This window comes from Spea bombifrons, chromosome 11 (assembly GCF_027358695.1).
Source record: "Spea bombifrons isolate aSpeBom1 chromosome 11, aSpeBom1.2.pri, whole genome shotgun sequence".
Lineage (NCBI taxonomy): Eukaryota > Metazoa > Chordata > Amphibia > Anura > Pelobatidae > Spea > Spea bombifrons.
The window spans coordinates 7507977-7525345 of NC_071097.1; the positions used below are offsets into that span (position 1 = coordinate 7507977).

The 17369-nt window shown below is 43.4% G+C and overlaps 1 protein-coding gene across 3 annotated transcripts in view; it reads right to left on the reverse strand.

Annotated features, from left to right (window-relative positions):
• The window catches only part of MAPK8 (mitogen-activated protein kinase 8), an 80693-nt gene that overhangs the window by 41587 nt on the left and 21737 nt on the right, over positions 1-17369 (reverse strand). For 2 of the 3 annotated variants that reach the window (XM_053450658.1, XM_053450659.1), the window contains exons 3-4: positions 8287-8416; positions 3547-3605 (exon numbers count right to left, since the gene is read on the reverse strand). In XM_053450658.1, the coding sequence (XP_053306633.1) occupies positions 3547-3605; positions 8287-8416 (189 nt within the window). The remainder of the gene's footprint in view (positions 1-3546; positions 3606-8286; positions 8417-17369) is intronic. The other variant, XM_053450660.1, reaches the window with a different exon arrangement.

The window sequence follows — 17369 nt, forward strand, 5'->3', positions numbered from 1 at the left end:
AGCAGAAAAAAAAGTTAATTCATTTAAAAAAATTAGTAAAAAAAAAATCATTAAAATATAAATAATACTAAAAAAATTATAATGTTCAGGATGTCCCTAAGGAGGACCTCTAACCATCTGTGTGTAAAAAAAAATATATAAAAAATGCAAAAATATATGTTTTTTAAAAACCTTACATCCCATTGCCCTAGCATAACATCTAGCCAGTATAACCCTCCTGTGCCCATTCACAACCCCCAAACCCATTAAGCCATAGGCATAAAAACTATACAAAAAATGTACACTTTATAGTATGCTCCCTGGTGCTGGGAAAGTATGTAAAATCTATATAAATTAGGTATTTCTGAAATCAGGACACCTGAATTGATAAACTTGGAGGGGATATTCCATCACTTTACCTAATTTTGTGAGGATTCAGAGGGAAAATAGAAAAAAGAAATTTTTTTTTTTAACTTTTTCGCTAGTTTTTACTAAATTTCTCATTCTAAATTTTCAGCTAATCATCCAACTATGGTATCAAAAGAAAGCTCTATCTCTCTTTGAAAAAAACCAATATATAGTTTACAAGGGTACACTATTCACAGGAAAAGAGAATCATCTCTGAACCGACATAGCGCAAAAATGGCAAAATTGCTCCGGGCTTTGAGGTACCAAAAACCCCTGGGGTTAATGACAGGGACCAACATGCCGACAATCTAAAAGTTACGCCCCTAGTAACCAAACATACCACCAGGATACACGTTTCAGTTTGGTAGAACCTAGTGGGACAATAACACCTTCATACTATAATGTAATACTTCATATTATAAAACACATTAACTATGTGCATATTGGCCAGTGTAATCTAAAGTATACGTGTAGATAAGGAACCACATGATCACATAACAGGGAAAGTGTTTGAACAGAAATCAGCAGTGAGAAGTGGTTGTTAGTTTGTATGTCTCACTAACATCAGTAAACAGTGATGATGGGGCTATAACTCCACAGATGTTTCAATGATTATACGATTGCAACAGGATACAGTTCAATAGCTACATATACACATTTCTAACCAGCATAGATCCAGTATATTGCCGCATGTGATAGAAGTAAATAATATATAAAAAGTAATAAGACGTGTGGCGGGAGTTCCCGTTAAGTAAAGCCAAAGCAAATCATATTTTAACAAAAGGAAAAAACATGTAGAAAGGCCCATGGGGGTCTGGTCTCTTGTTTTCTCTATAAAAAAATAAATGGGTCTTGGATAATGACATTAACCCCTTAAGGACAAGACTGTTTTTTTTTACCTTTTGTACCCTTTGGGACCAAGGCTGTTTTAACACTTTTGCGGTGCTCGTGTTAAGATTTAATTTTCTCTTCACTCATTTAGTGTACCCACACAAGTTATTTGTTTTTTTCAGGACATTATCTAATTTCCTTTAAAAAATAAAGAAATATGATGAAAAAAAACACACATTTTCTGACCCGAAAAATATTTTACTCATCCAAAAAAGCTAATGAAAAAAACTGCTAAATAGATTCTACTATTTGTCCTGAGCTTAGAAATATCCAATGTTTTTATGTTTTTTTTTTTTGCTCTTTTCTGCAAGTTATTGGGCAATAAGTACAAATAGCATTTTGCCGTTTTAAAAACTTTTTTTCTGCCCCATGTGCTATTTCGGGTATCTTTGAAGCAGGCCAATGCAATTTATCCCATCAAACCATATATTTTTGAAAACTAGACACCGTAAGGTATTTCAAATGGTGGTATTTTAACCCTTTCCATGCACTAATTCTACTACCACCCTTTGTCAAACTTTGTGGTAGTAATTAATTTGTGGTTTTTTTATCACTAAAATTGCACTTCAAACAAGACCCCAATATGTGTTCAGCAACATCTCCCGAGTAGAGTGATACCCCCCATGCGTGGGTTTGTCGGGTTGTTTGGGAGGTAAAACGCCAATTTTAGGAAGTGCGCATTTTTTAACTTAGAACTTTTACATCTGATCCTATTGCCCCCATGTCCTAATAGGACCATCTTTGAAGCCGGCTAATTCAATTTACCCCATCAAACCATATATTTTTGAAAACTAGACACCCTAAGGTATTTGAAATTAAATTTTTTCACACAAACTGCACTTTGGGTATAAATTTATCAAACACCTCCAATGTGTGTCCAGCAACATCTCCCGAGTAGAGCGATACCACCCATGCACGGGTTTGTCTGGTGTTTGGGGTTAAAAGACCACATTTGGGAAGTGCACTTCTTTCCCCATTTTGGTCAGCCAGTGCCTATGCCCTATCTTTGAGCTCGACCACTCCAATTTACCCTATCAAACCTTTTTTTTTTTTAATTAGACACCCCTTCGGTATTTGAAGTGCTTTTACTTTAACTCTTTCCATGTCAAGATTTTAATATATTTTTTAAAAATTATTTTTGAAATATTTTACAAATCACATTGTGATTAGAAAGCTGGGCTCCATTGACTTGCATGGTTGAATGCAGTACCTGTATTCAACCTGCAAGTGGAGCCAGAGTTCTCTAGAGGGTCTGGAGACCCTCTGGCGAACTTTTCCAACTTAAAAAAAAAAAAAAAAGACGCGCCGCCATCTTGCAAGTGGCAAAATCATTGCTCTCCGGAGCAGTCACAGCGCGTTCTGTGGTGAGTGTTCGGTGCCGATGAATCCCTCGTGATCGAGGCATTACAGCAACACTGTTTAAGGGAAGAAAGTGATCATAGATCACTTTCTAAGCTTGTTCAATGAAATGAAGTTTTTGTGTGAAGTGCCTGACCTTCTGAATCTCCCACAAGGACTTTTATATCAGTAATTGTATGTAAAGATTTCTAGTGTTTTCTACTATTTTGTGAACTGTTCTGACAATTTGTAACCCTTATTTTCTGTACGGCATTTGTTTCTGTATTATTGTAAACAACACTGTGAAACCTTTTTTCAGATTAATTTAATCAGCTCTGGTCTTTGTTCTGTAATGTGAAGTCACTACTCTGAAGAAAGCTCAGGTAGAACATGCTACAGAAGAGTTAATTATTTATGTATTTTGCATTAACCTTTAAAACTGTAATTCTGTCTTGTTTGGAGTAACCTAAGATGCCCAGATATAAAGTATTGGTGTAGTAGTGGGGTGATAGTGTAGGAATGATTTTAGGGGATAATTTGGTGGTTGCTGGGACAAGAAGCCAGGGATCTGCTGTCGTAAACCCTTGCACTTCCAGACTCTCCTTACTGTCTTAGCCAGGCCTATAGCCCTGGCTTCTTGTCCCAGCAACCACCAAATTATCCCCTAAAAATCAATCCTACACTATCACCCCACTACTACACCAACACTACACCTGCTTCAGAGCGTGATTATGCTTCGTGCTTGCGGATTCCTCCTACGTACTCTGAATAAATGACTCAACGCAACAAGCCTCATTGGCACTAACAATTACAGTACAGATTGTTAAAACTGGTCAGCTTTTACTAGCAATTATACAGGACACAGTCCTGATCAAATCTCTTAAATCCTACAAACTTTTTTCAAGCCCAATCAGGATATTAGAAACTTACAAGTCTTGGAACTCTTCCAGAGACCTCTGAGGTGTAAAGACGTTTAGGAGTCCAATTATCTAAAAAGAAAAAGAAGGGCATGATTAAATTACCTTTGGGTACAAATTAAAGACAATGCATGCAAATTAGATGTATTAGGTTCTATCCCCGACAACCTTAACATCTACGAACAAATAGCAAAAGACATCATCTTCCTCCAGAATGGCTTCCAAGGCTGTACTCCGAAAACACAAATCTAGCTGAGATTTTATACACCAAGAATTTATGCTACATTCCTACAATTCTGTCCTCTTTCTTGTTAAACTAATTATTCACCCTCATCCTTCCTTTCTTCTAATACAGGACACCCTCACCTTCAATTAGCTTCTCCATCCCTACACCACAATCCTATCTCACAGAAACAGGACTCCACTTCTTTGCAACATCCATCTACGCCGCCACCACCACTTAGCCCAGACAAAATGCCTTTCCCCCTACAAATTAAGGAAAATTTCCTTGCACTCAACCTGTCCCCCTTGACTTTTGCATGCATGTATGTACGTATGAATGTGAGCATGTATGTTTGTGAGTGTGCGAACCTGTATGTGTAAGTAGGGTGAGATGGAGTGTGTGTTAGAATTAGTATTTGCGTGTGTTAGTGAGTATCAGTAAGTGTGTGTAATTTGTGTGTGTTTACATATTGTGTGCCAGAATATGTTGGAAAGGGGGGGCAAGGGGCACAGAGAAGCTGCTTTTCGGCAATGGTGGCCCAGATGAGCTGTAGGGGGGGCCTGGGGCATTTCTAGTTACACCCCTGCTCCTGTAGATCCATCTTCTCATCATATCTTTCTAATCATTCTGTTACTTTCTGCAGCAAGACATGTTCTCATCCATTTTCTGTTGGCGTCCCTCAAGGGTCAGTCATCGGCCCTCTGCTCTTTACATTAAATTTCCGAGAAAATGAATCAACTTATTAGACTTCCTATATGCAGATGATCCAGAAATCTTTCCGTCTTTAGATGGTGTGTAAAGATTATTCACTTTTTAGGCACTGGCCAGTTTTTAGAATAACCTTTGGTATTCCTTTGTCTAAACCCCCTTCTCTGCAACTCATCCAAAATGCTGCTGAAAGGCTTATTTACCTAACACAATGCTTAGGGTCCTTTGGGATTTTAATTTTTTTTAATCAAATCACTCCTGCTGATTTGAAAAGTCTTGAAAGATTTGAACATTTTGAAACTTACAGGCCGCTGCCTCATTCCATTGACCATTCTCTCTGCACTCGGTAAATGGGCAGAGGGACTGAATGGCTCTCAGTGAGGCCCAGTATGTTAACTGATCCCCAGGATGCAACATAGTTTCCCAGTGTTCAGATGACGCAGGCAACAATAAGAGTGTGGATGGTGTGTGTAAATGTGGCTATGTAAATACAGAAAGAAAAAAAAAAAGTTCAGCTAGCTTCAGAACAACAACTATAACTACATGTTAATAAAAGGATTCTCATCCATGAATATATATTAGTGCTGCAACAACTAATCAACAATAATCAATAATGAAAATTGTTGCCAACAAATTTAATTATCGATTAGTTGAATTGATTTTATCTATTATAAGATGAGGGTTTTTTCCAGCGCAAATGCTCTGAAAAAAAACCCCTTGTTTTATTACCCGACCCCAAATAGAGGTCTGATAATAAAACTAAGATCCAGATCCCCCAAAGAGCTGCAGGGGACCCGAATCCTTCTTTCTGACAGCCAGCGGGCATCTGTGCGATGCTCGCTGACAACCTCTGCTACTGTCCTCCACCTCCGCCAGGGCTACTATGATGGAGCACCAGCGTGATCTGACCTTCCGGTGCTCCACCATAAAAGCCACAGTGGAGGTGGTCTGCGCGCATTGCGCAACGTTCGGCGGCTGTCAGAGAGGAGGATCCACCACAGCGCTGCAGGGGACCCGGATCATTCTCTCTGGCAGCCGGTGGAGGTTTGTGCAACGCGCGCAGACCTCCTCTGCTACCGCTGGCACTTCCACTGGGGCTTCCATGATTGAGCGCCGGCATCACATGACCTTCCGGTGCTCAGTCACAGAAGCTCCAGCAAAAAGACCGTCCAGATACAGAGGTTGTCTACGCACATCGCGCAGACGCTCACAGGCTTCCCCTACTAGACACGAGGAGTCTGGAGCACGGGGGCGCATTTCAAGGGCACAGTGGTATATAGTGGGTACTAGGCATATCTGGGGCTCACCGGCTTCCCCTACAAGACACCAAGGAGTTTGGAGCACGGGGGGGGGGGCATATCAAGGGCACAGTGGTAGATAAGGGGTATTAGTAGGGCTGAAACAACTAATCGATAAAATCGATAATCGATAATGAAAATCGTTGTCAACGAATTTCATCATCGATTAATCGGATCGATTTTTAGCGATTATAAAAAGAGGTTTTTTTCAGAGCAAATGCTCTGAAAAACTCCTCTCCTTATATAATCCGACCTCAAACAGAGATCGGATTATAACACCGGAATTCAGATCCCCGCAACGCTGCAGGAGACCTGGATTCCCCTCGCTGTTGGCCGGTCTCTCACTTCCGTCTCTCCCCCTCCCATTTGCCTCCTCCCCCCTCCCATACATCACTCTGCCTCTCTACCCGGCACCGTTACTGACAGGCACTTTCCCTGCAGCTTCATAGAAGCCTCAGTGTAAGTGAAGGTGAGTAACGGAGTCTGTCTGTGCGATGCAGACCCTCACCGGCTGACAGAGAATCATCCTCTGTGATAGCCGGTGAGGGTCTGCATCGCACAGACAGACTCCGTTACTGCCCTTCACTTACACTGTGGCTTCTATGAAGCTGCAATGAAAGTGCCTTCAGTAACGGAGCTGGGTAGAGAGGCAGAGCGGTGTATGGGAGGGGGGAGGAGTCAGAGGGGTGTATGGGAGCCACCCTCCAATACACCACTCTGGCTCCTCCCCCTCTCATACGCCACTCTGCCTCTCTACCCGGCTCCCTGGTGTCTTGTCAGAAACGGAGGTTCACAGGAGGCAGAGTGGAGTATGGGAGGGGGGAGGAGGCAAAGTGATGTATGGGAGGGAGAGGAGCCAACGTGATGTATGGGAGGAGGCAGAGTGGAGTATGGGAGGAGCCAGAGTGGAGTATGGGAGGGGGAGGAGCCAGAGTGGTGTATGGGAGGAGAGGAGCCAAAGTGATGTATAGGAGGGGAGAAGGCAGAGTGGTATATGGGAGGGGGAGGAGGCAGAGTGGTGTATGGGAGGGGGGAGGAGCCAGAGTGGTGTATGGGAGGGGGAGGAGCCAGAGTGGTGTATGGGTGAGTTATAGTGGTGTATGGGGGTATTATGAATTTTTAGGGCATATAGGGGGTATAAGGCATATGGATATTAGGCATATCAGGGGGGCATAAACATATCTGGGGGTAAAAGGTCTATCAAGGGGCTCAGTGGCATATAGGGGGTATAAGACTGGATATAAGTTGCATATCACTGGCATATAAGGAGTATAAGGCATATCAGGGGGCACAGTGGAATCTGGCATATAAGAGGTATAAGGCATATATATGGGGGCAGAGTGGCAAGCTGGGGGTCATATTTGGGGTGCACTGTGGCATATCTGGGGTATAGGGCATATCAGAGGGCACTGTGGCATAGCAGGGGAGGACAGAGTGGCATATCTGGGGTGTATAAAGCATATGTGGGGAGGGCAGAGTGGCAAGCCTGGGCTTAAATGTGCATAGCTGGGGGGGCAGGGTGGGAAATAAAAACAAGAAATGCATTTTTCTGAAAGTTTTTTTATTCTGCTGTTTGTTTGTTTTTTAACACTTAAAGTTTATTGGGTTTACAAAAGAAAAAATTACAGAAAAAAAACAAAAAACAGAGCATGCGGAACAAAATTCCAATAGTGCACACAGTGCATGTCGGCAGACAAATAAAAACAAAGAAAAATGTAGACACATGAACACGAGAAACTGCTGTTTGTTTTTAACATCCTGTTATTAATCGAAAAAATAATCAGCCTACTAATCGATTATGAAAATAATCATTAGTTGCAGCCCTAAAATATATACAGGGCACCAACAACACTCTTCTTCTGCTTCCCTACTTTGTGAAACTATCAACTGGGTAACTATTTAATAAATAATTACATTTAAATTCCTCATACTAACGTACAAAGCCCTACATGGCACTGCTCCCCCGTACATATCTGCTCTCATAAACTACTCCTATGCTCAATCTTTACATTCTTCTGGTGGACAAAAGGTTCTCCTCCCCATGACTAGTTTCACACTTAAAGAGACTTCACTTGTGCTACTTCATACCTCTGGAACTCACTGGCACCAAACCTCAATATTCAAGAAAAACTTCAAAACCTACTCAAGAAGTATGCAATTTTTTTACCTAGACATTTCATATCGTATCTGCCACTTATACAACTCCCACAGTAATCTATGGAACTTTCTATCTTTCTCCATACCTTGTTCCTTTCTACACCCACCCCCTCTAGATTTTAAGCTTCTGAGGAAGGCCCTTTTTACCTAATTTATCAAATCTAGTCATACCCTTTGAATATATAGATTTTATGAAGCACTGCATAAAATTGCTGGCCCTATACAAATAAAAAAATAGAAAAATTATAAAAAATTCTTAACATTTAAAAATAGATATTTTAACACAAATTATGACTAAAATAATAATAAAGCATTGATACAGATAATGTGCAATGAAATTTAAGTGTGCAACATATACAGGACTCACATTCTTATGATTGACGCATTTCATAAGCACCAGTTCTCGGTAAGCCCGCTTAGCATGCGTCTGGTTCTGGAATGGCCGACTCAACTTTTTTATGGCGACATGTCTCTCTAAGACAGCATCATAAGCAGCACTGTGGGGACCACAAACATAATATCAAATATCACAAGACATAAATAGGTTTCTAGAAAAAGCAAACCAAAACAAAGTTTTAATTTAAAGCTCACCTGGCCAAGGCCATTACACAAAATAAAACAATTCACTTTTAATGAATCCCTTACATCATAGGGATTCATAATGGCAGACAGCAAAGATAGGCATCCAGGGAAGGACGGACTGTTGTTCCAGTTAATCTGTTTAATGTCAGTCACCACCCCCCCAAGTGTACTAATATGTTTGAGTTAGTCTTTCCCCATTGTATTCCACTATGTTGATAATTCATTTATGTCTGCATAAAACACACGTGTATGTCTTTGAATAAACAGTTCTTTTACTTCACCCTGCATTACATGTCAGCTAGTGATTTGGGTGACTAGAGAGCCATAGGCCGATTTTGCTTTTGGCGTACAATCTGTATAGTTGTGATGGATTCCACCTGAATTCAATATGCTTGAGGAAAGGATGAATAGAAGGTTGGATGATATTTGAAACTAAGAATCGGGGGGTGGGATTATAGGAAGAAGCATATATTTTGCCCCTCGAACCATAGACAGAAGGAGCCTGCACATGTCATGTCATGTTAAATGACAAGCTTAAGTTCATAGTTACAAATGTTTGCAGTTTAGAGGATAAGATCCATGAACTTATGACAGTAGTGGAAACTAAGAATGTTGATTTTGTGGCTCTTATTGAGACATGGTATAATGAGAAAAATGACTGGGACATAGCTGTCACCCGACGCCCTGTACCCCAACTGGGTACTCGAGCCAAGCTGCGCTTCCTTCTGCCAAGACACCAGTGGTTAAACTCCTTCAATGCCAGACAGAACCAGCATTGTAGAGAAGGGGGATGTCACTGCACCGGAGCTGCGTTGATGCTGTAGCTAGCCATAGCTTAACTAATTCAGCGATTGTACCGTCCTGAAAAGGACAGTGAGTTATTACAGCAGCCCACCTCAAGCATTAGACAGAACCAATGTTGAGGTGAAAACAGGACTGAGTTTTATTGAAAGCATACCAGTATCTAAACAGTACAAGGTGGTAATTTAAATAAAATAGTCACAGCAAACACACATCTCCATCATGCCTTCCTTTGCACACTGCTCAGTATTGTAGTTTGTGGGGAAGATGGTAAACATGGGCGGATTCCTGATGTCTGTCTGAAACCGGGTGAATAAATCCTCACCCTACGGAGAAAAACATTCCACACCAGAGAGTCTCTGGTAATTGGGGAAACGTGGCACTCTGTACTGTGCCTTGTACCAGCCTCCTCAAAAACAGAACCCCTTTCAAGGCCGGGACCCATAGTCTGAAGGGAAGAGGCTTGCCCAAGGCCCCTCCAGGAGCCCAGGACACGGATGCTTCCGTGACACTTCTCCCCACAAAAAGGTAGACTTAATGAGGTATCAGACCTTGGACGGCAAACTAAAACTCTCCTCCATCTTTGCCATCTCCACGTCACATTGATGGCAGCAGCGGAACGCTTCCTTCCAAAGGAAATGTCCAAATGACACTCTAGGAGTAAAGGAATTGGTCCTTCCCTCCTAGTGGCAGATGAGAGCAGGCGAAACAGTCCTCCTTCCTCTGCAGCAGGCCAAACCAGAATATCCTCTAGCCCCAGCAGAAGCGCTGGTAACATGGCAGAGAAACAGCTTCAGGGATCCAGGAAGACGCGGCAACTGGCCCTTCTCCCGAGCAGCAATGCAAGCACCAGGGAGAGGAGAAATCTGTCCTCCCTCCCCAGAGGCAGTGGGAGGAATTGGGAGATGTGGCAGCCGGCCTGTCTACCCAGCGGCAGACCCCAATTCCAGAAGAGCAGTTACCTGTTCTACCTCCCCAGCAGCAGTTACAACACCAGAGAGAGTATAAAGGCACTCCCCACCGGCTGAGCGAGTGACTGCGCCACACAGCTGGCACATCTCCCCAGCAGCATCAGAGAGGGGATGCAAACGGCATCACTCTCCAGCGGTTGAGTGAGCGCCTGGAAGTTGGCACATCTCCCCAGCAGCAGATAGGAGAGAAGGAACCCACCCTTCCTCCCAGAGGCAGCAGGCACAACTGGGAGATGTGGCAGCCAGCCTGTCTCCCCAGCGACAGTAAGGAAATGAGACAGCAGCCAACCACAAGCGATCTGTCCTCTCTCCCCAATGGCAATTACAACTCTTGGGGCAGAATGCAGGCCGCATCACTTCCTCAGCGGCTGAGTGAGCGCCCAGGAGATGGCGCAAATGGGCCATCTCCCCAGCTGCACAGTGGCGCACCAAGGAGGGGGATGAAGGCATGATCACACCCCAGAGGCTAAGTGTACTCCAGGGAGAAGCGGCAGTCAGCACTTCTCTCCAGTGGCAGTTATGAGCATTGGGAGAGGCAGGTTGGATGAGAGCTGCCCAGGACCAATTGGGACAGGATGAAATGACTAACCTGTGAGTCAACATGTCTGGGGTCTCCTCCTGTGTTAGTCTATCTTGGGAGAAATGTCACGGTAACCTCCTGAGGCTGAGGACAAATGGGGGTAGATTTGAGTTTGGGAGGGGAGCGCTGCTTCCTAGGCAAACTCCTTGCCTGCCCAGCCTCCTCTTATGTCTAAGTTACCTTGTAACCCTTGGAGTTACACTTTGCGCGTGGTGGGCAACACTCGCAGGTGGTTATGGAGAGGGAGCTCATTTGGGAACCTTGGTCTTATTACCAATATTTAGGACCGTGTTTACCCAGCCGGAGCACTCTGGCCCAGCTACCATGCGGACTATTCCCGAGGATGTTTCCAACGTTGTCTCAGGGTCTGGATCAAGTCACTTTTTGGAACATAACATCCTCGAACCCTGAGCTCTCCATTGGTACTCCGGGATTGTCTGGAGGCGTCTGGCTGTCTGGTAGTTGATGAGATTATACTCCTGATCCAATTATCTTGTGCTGTTTCCAATAAAGTCAGTTCCTTTAGTACGGGTTCTGTCTTGTTATTGGGGTACTTCTCCTGCTGTCAGGACAGTAAAGCGCTGTATTGCTATGCTACAGTGCCACCGAGGTTCCTGAGGAGCGGTGTTTCATGCCGTCAACGAAGCTAGCGCCACCTGACGATTGAAGTCTTGTATTCCTGGTGGCTTAGGGGAGAAGGAAGCAACATCTGGGTGTACCCAGTCAGGGCACAGGTTGGTTCCATCACAAAAGCAATACTAGGGTACTATTTATATAGAAAATACAGGGAGGGCAAGAAAGGGGGATAACATAAAAAGAGCTAGATAATCTACTAAGAAAATAGCTAAAATGATAGTGAAGGGGGAAGTTGTAATCATGGGCAAATGTAATCTTCCTGATGTGACCTGGAAACCCAAAGTAGCTAGTTGTGATCGGAGTGCAGATATTCTAACCCCACCGGAATTATCTTTCAAACAAGTAGTTAAGGAGCCAACTCATAAGGAGGTCGTTTAAGATTTTGTGTTCACAAATGGAGATTTGTTAACTGATATTACTGTAGGCGACAGTTTGGGCTCTAGAAAAGCTGACATTTCTAAAATGAGAATGTGTGTAAAGGAGTCACTATCAGACTGGGGCCATTTAAATAGAGTCCAGTGGGCCTATTTAAAAGTTGAATTATTGAAGGTAACAGAAAGTTGTATAAGGCTGGCCAGTAAGAGCAAAAAATAAAGAAACCACTGTGATACTCTGCAGATGTGGCCAGAATAGTAAAAAAAACAAAAAAAAAAAACGACAATAGCATCTAGTAAATACAAAAAAAAAAAAAAAAAATGGAGGAAGATAAAGCATAAAGAGGCAAAGCAAAAGCTGCCAAAGCGCACAGAGAAGAGGATTGTATAGTCGGTAAAAAAAGAGATACAATATTTTTTAAGATATATAAATTAGAAAACGAAAGTAAAACAAGGAGTAGTTACATTTTAAAAAAGGAAGGAAGGTATGTACAAGAGGATAACGGTCTAGCTGACTGCCTGAAAAATGAAGGAAAGGGACCTCAGTTAGGAAAAGAAAGTCATTTGATACATGAGTTTATCGAAGCGGAGGTTCTATTTCAGTTTTGTAAGGTTAAGACAAATAAGTTGATGGGGCCTGATGGGATACAACCCAAGTTATTAAAAGAGCTTTATGGTGTGCTATCAAAGCCATTAACAGATTTATTTTTAACAAATCATTGTTAATGAGAGTAGTCTCAGAAGATTGGAAATTAGCAAATGTTGTACCCATTCATAAGAAAGAAAGTAAGTAGGAGTCTGGCAACTGCAGGCTTTTGAGTCTTACATCAGTAGCAGAGAAATTAATGGAAACTATGTTAGAAGGGACTTTGGCATAAACAACATGAAATCATTGATCCATGTATCGGTTCAGGCTGGCGGTGGTGCAATGGTGTGGGGGACATTTTATTAGCACTCTTTGGGTCCCTTAGTACCAACTGAGCAGGATTTAAATGCAACAGCCTGAGTATTGTTGCTGAACATGTCCATACCTTTACGACCAGTGTACCCATCTTCCACGAGCTACTTCCAGCAGGAGAATGCACCATATCACAAAGTTCACATTATCTCAAACTGGTTTCTTGAACACGACAATGAGTTCGCTGTACTCCAATGACCTCCACAGTCACCGGATGTCAATCCAATAGAGCACCTTTAGGATGTGGTAGAACGAGAGATTTGCATCATGAATGTGCAGCTGACAAATCTGGAGCAACCTTGTGATGCCATCATGTCCATATGGACCAAAATCTGAGGAATGTTTCCAGCACCCTTTAGAAAGTATGCCACAAAGAATGAAGGCAAAAGAGGGTGCAACCCAGTACCAGCAAGGTACATAATAAAGTGGCCAGTGAGTGTATTTCCAGAACGTTCTGTGAACCAAAGGCTTATGATTAATGCAACCTGTTCTTATAATCTTTCCATTCCCTTCCAGTGGAAACCTGTGGAGTTGCGGAATGGTGAAATTGAACTGATAGATGATGTGCCTCTCGAGAACAGTAATCTTGAAAAGGGACATTGCCAGAAATTAGTCTTGCTCCCACCAGGGGATCTGATCTTCTGGCATAACAGATGCTTCTGTTCCTCATGCTTAGTTTACCTCTGTCATACCGATTCGACCTTCTGTTGGTGTAATGCTGGTAAGACTTACCAGCCTTTGTTCATTGTTCACAATGATGAAAAAATATGAAACTTCAGTGGCTGTTCTACTCCAGAGGAGAGATTTTTCTCCTCTTGACAGATTTCTTAAGAGTGTTCAAATGATATCCAAATCATGTGTTCTGTGCATAAGGGATGGAATATAAGCTCTTCTTGGAGGTAGTATCTGCCAATCATGGTTTAAGCCATAATGCTCTGCGGGCTACCATGATAAGGTTCATATATATCTGGCTGACAACTTCAAAGCTCCTACTGTTGCATCACACATCACATTAGCAGACATGATGATGTCTTAATTCTCTATAGCCTTCTCAAGTAGATAGACCCAGACCTTATCAGCTCTGGCAATAGTAGCTCTTGTAAGTGCCTTGCTTTGAAAAGCTGAAGCTTTTCTCATGCAGCCTTTTGCGTTCCTATCATTTAAGCCAGAGGGATCCTCTACAGACAAAAGCTGTCAACCTTAATTATAATATTGAATTTTTTCTTCTTAGTTCTTTCGAACTTTCAAAGAAAAGTGCGGTAAACTTTTTAGATAAATGGTCTTTTTTGTTTCTTTCTACTCCACACTCATGAGCTCCTTGGATATGGGGTGGACTAAAAAAGCCTTTGGGGTCTTCTAAAGTGGGACATAGGAACCTGAGTAGATTCTGTAGAACCTGATTCAGCAATTCTGACACTGATCCTCCCACAGAGGACCTGAAAAAACAGAAGGTATGAACAGGTGTGTGCACACAGCTTTTATACTTTATAGATTTACAATGCTTACACTTTCTTTAGTAGAAATAGTGTTGAAGTTATAGTTTGTATTAGAATTAATGTTATTTAAGATTAATGTATGGTAAATCAATGTTTATTGAGTATTTTGACAAAAGATAAGGGGTACACAGAATAAAAAGGAGGGGGAGGAAACAGGAGGGGGGGGTCAAGGTATGAGCGGGGGGGCAAATGGGAGGGGAAAATGGTTAAAGGAAAAGGGTAAAGGAGGTAAAGAAAAGGCCAGGGGGACAAAAAAAAAAAAAAAAAAAAAAACACACGGGGAGGGGAAGGAGGCTGTTGGTGGAGGAAAGAGGATCATAGAACAAAAAGGCCTATGACAAGCAGCATGTAGGTGGGCGTGTCATCCAGCAAGAGGAGAATGAGGGGGCTATAGAGGAATTGCATCCAATGGAACCAAATGCGGTGGAGTTTCTCAGACCTGTCGGTTGCCGAGTGTATCAGCTCCTCGAGGACTCGTCTCTGCTTCACTCTCTGGATCCACTCCCAAATCGTGGGTGGAGTTGGGTCACCCCAATGTAAGGGGATCAGTGCCTTCGCAGCAGGTAATAAATGACCTATCACAGAGGACTTGTACCAAGAGATCCAAAAGGGCATGTGAAGACGGAAAAATTCAGAAGAGAAGGGCACCGGCTTGTCAGTAAGAGCCTGAACATGAGTGTGGATTGCTCGCCAATAAGGAATCATGTGATGGGCAAGACCAAGGAGGAATAGGGGACGCTCCACACCTCCAGCATTCATTTTTCACATTAGGGTTATACCGAGCAGTTGTAGTCGGGGGTCAACACCAGAAAGCTAAAAGTATGTATGATAACTCCTGGTCCTTATTAATGAGAGAGCAGCGATGAGTTAGAACACATTTTCTCCATTGCACCTCTATTTGTAATGATGTTTCCCATTTGTCCACATGAGGTGGGAGGGCAGGATTTATTGCTGATAGCAGCAGACCATACAGTAGGGAGATGCCATGAGCTGGAGGTTTTTCAGAAGTGCATAGTGTCTCAAATTTAGTTAGATCTCTAAGAACCTGATGTTTGCGTGCTAGTGACCGGAAAAAAGTTACTCAATTGGGCGTAATGGAACCTCACAAGGGGCGTAGGTGGGCCGGAGGACATCAAATCCCCTAAAGGCTTCAGACTGCCTGATGTCAGATATGTCCGGATCCCAACCACTCCCTCTGCGGCCACATCGGAAAATAGGTCCACTGTCATACCTGGAAGAAAGTCCGAATTGCCAAAGCGAGGATGGAATAGTGGAATTGTACTCCGGATCAATGAGTGCCAGACCCCAAGCATCGCCATAATAAAGGGGTGGCCCGAAGCCCGGCAACGATCCAACAGGCATGACTGGATGGGCCTTCTGGCTCTTATCTGCCATCACTTTCTATGTTTCTATGTCTAGCAGATCACTTTCCACCTCAACCCACTGTTTCTTTTGCAGGCCACAAGTCTACTCTAGTATACGTATAAGGTGATATGCCCTGTAAAAAGTACAAGGGCAAGGCAGGGCTAGGCCACGCCTCACCTTAGAGAAGATGAGGGCGCTATATTTTATGCGCAGGGAGCAACAACCCCAAACAAACCGGAGGAAGGCAGTACGGACTGAGTTGAAGAAGGAGGGAGGAATGCGTATGGAATAAGTAAAGAAGGCGGGGCATAACAGTCATTGTAATAGTGTTAACTCTGCCAAACCAAGAGACCGCTAAACGCGACCACTTACGGAGGTCAGCCTGCAGAGTAGATAATAATGGCAGAAAATTAGAAGCATAAAGCTGAGAGAAATCAACTGATAACCACACAAGTATTTCAGTTTACTGTGACACCAAGTGAAAGCAGCTGCCAGTGAGTTGCCCACACCCTTGGTCAGATTAACATCTAAAATTTCCCGATTGAATCATATTGTTCTTGAAGTTGGAGAGGGCACCATAATCGCCAAGTTCTTTCATAATAGACAGTAGGGAGATATGTGGCTGTGAGATAGCAAAAAGGAGGTCATCTGCATAGCCTAAAATTTTATGTGGGGTATGACCCACCTGTATTCCTCTGGTATCTGGGTTTAAACGTATCGCCTGCAGTAGAGGCTCCAGGGAGAGTACAAGCAGCAGCAGCGACAAGGGCCCTGCCGGGTCCCATTGCATATGGAGAAAAGGTCAGAGGGGAGACCATTGATGCAAAGCCTTGCAGAGGGGGCGGAGTACAGGGACTGGATTCAGGTCCAGAAAGCCCTCGCCAAAACCCATGTGCTTGAGGGTGGCCAGCATAAATGACCAGTCCACCCTGTCAAAGGCTTTTTCCGCTTTCCATGGTGGAGCAAGCTAAGAGCACAAATAGTGCCGTCCTGAGCTTCACGGCCCAGGACATAACCCGATTGGTCAGGGTGGACCAGGGACGATAGGAGGGGCTTCAGCCGGTTTGCTAAAATTTTCGCGAAAAGCTTTTGGCCTGAATTGAGGAGCGATATAGGGTGGTAGCTACCACAATGTTCAGGGTCTTTTCCCTCCTTGGGTACAAGGGCGATGGTTACCGACATAGTATGAGCATGGATCCGGCCACCTTCCAATATGGAATTGAAGGCTTCTACAGTGAGGACCCAGCAGACCCCGAAAGTGAGAGTAGTATTTCAAAGGGAGCCCATCCGGCCCTGGGCATTTCCCCGATTGAGCGGACTTGAGGACCAGTTCTCCCCTAAGTAGCGTAAGCTGTTGCAGGACTTCTCCAGACGCTGATGCCTTATAGGCTTGTTCCGCTACCGCAATTCGTTCAAAGAGGAAATCTCCTCGCCTTCTGATGTTGAGAACAGATTCGAATACAATGCCCTCTAATCACACTTTTATATGCTTCCCACACTGTGAGGTGGGGTGTATCCACTACTAGGTTTTCCTTAAAATAAAGGGAGAGGGCGGAAGATGTATCCACACTCACCACTAGATCCGACAGGAGGGACTCATTCATGTGCCTGGACTGCTCCGTGGGGCGAAGAGGAGGAGATTCCAAGGACATAGCGAGCGGAGCATGGTCAGACCACGTCATCAAAC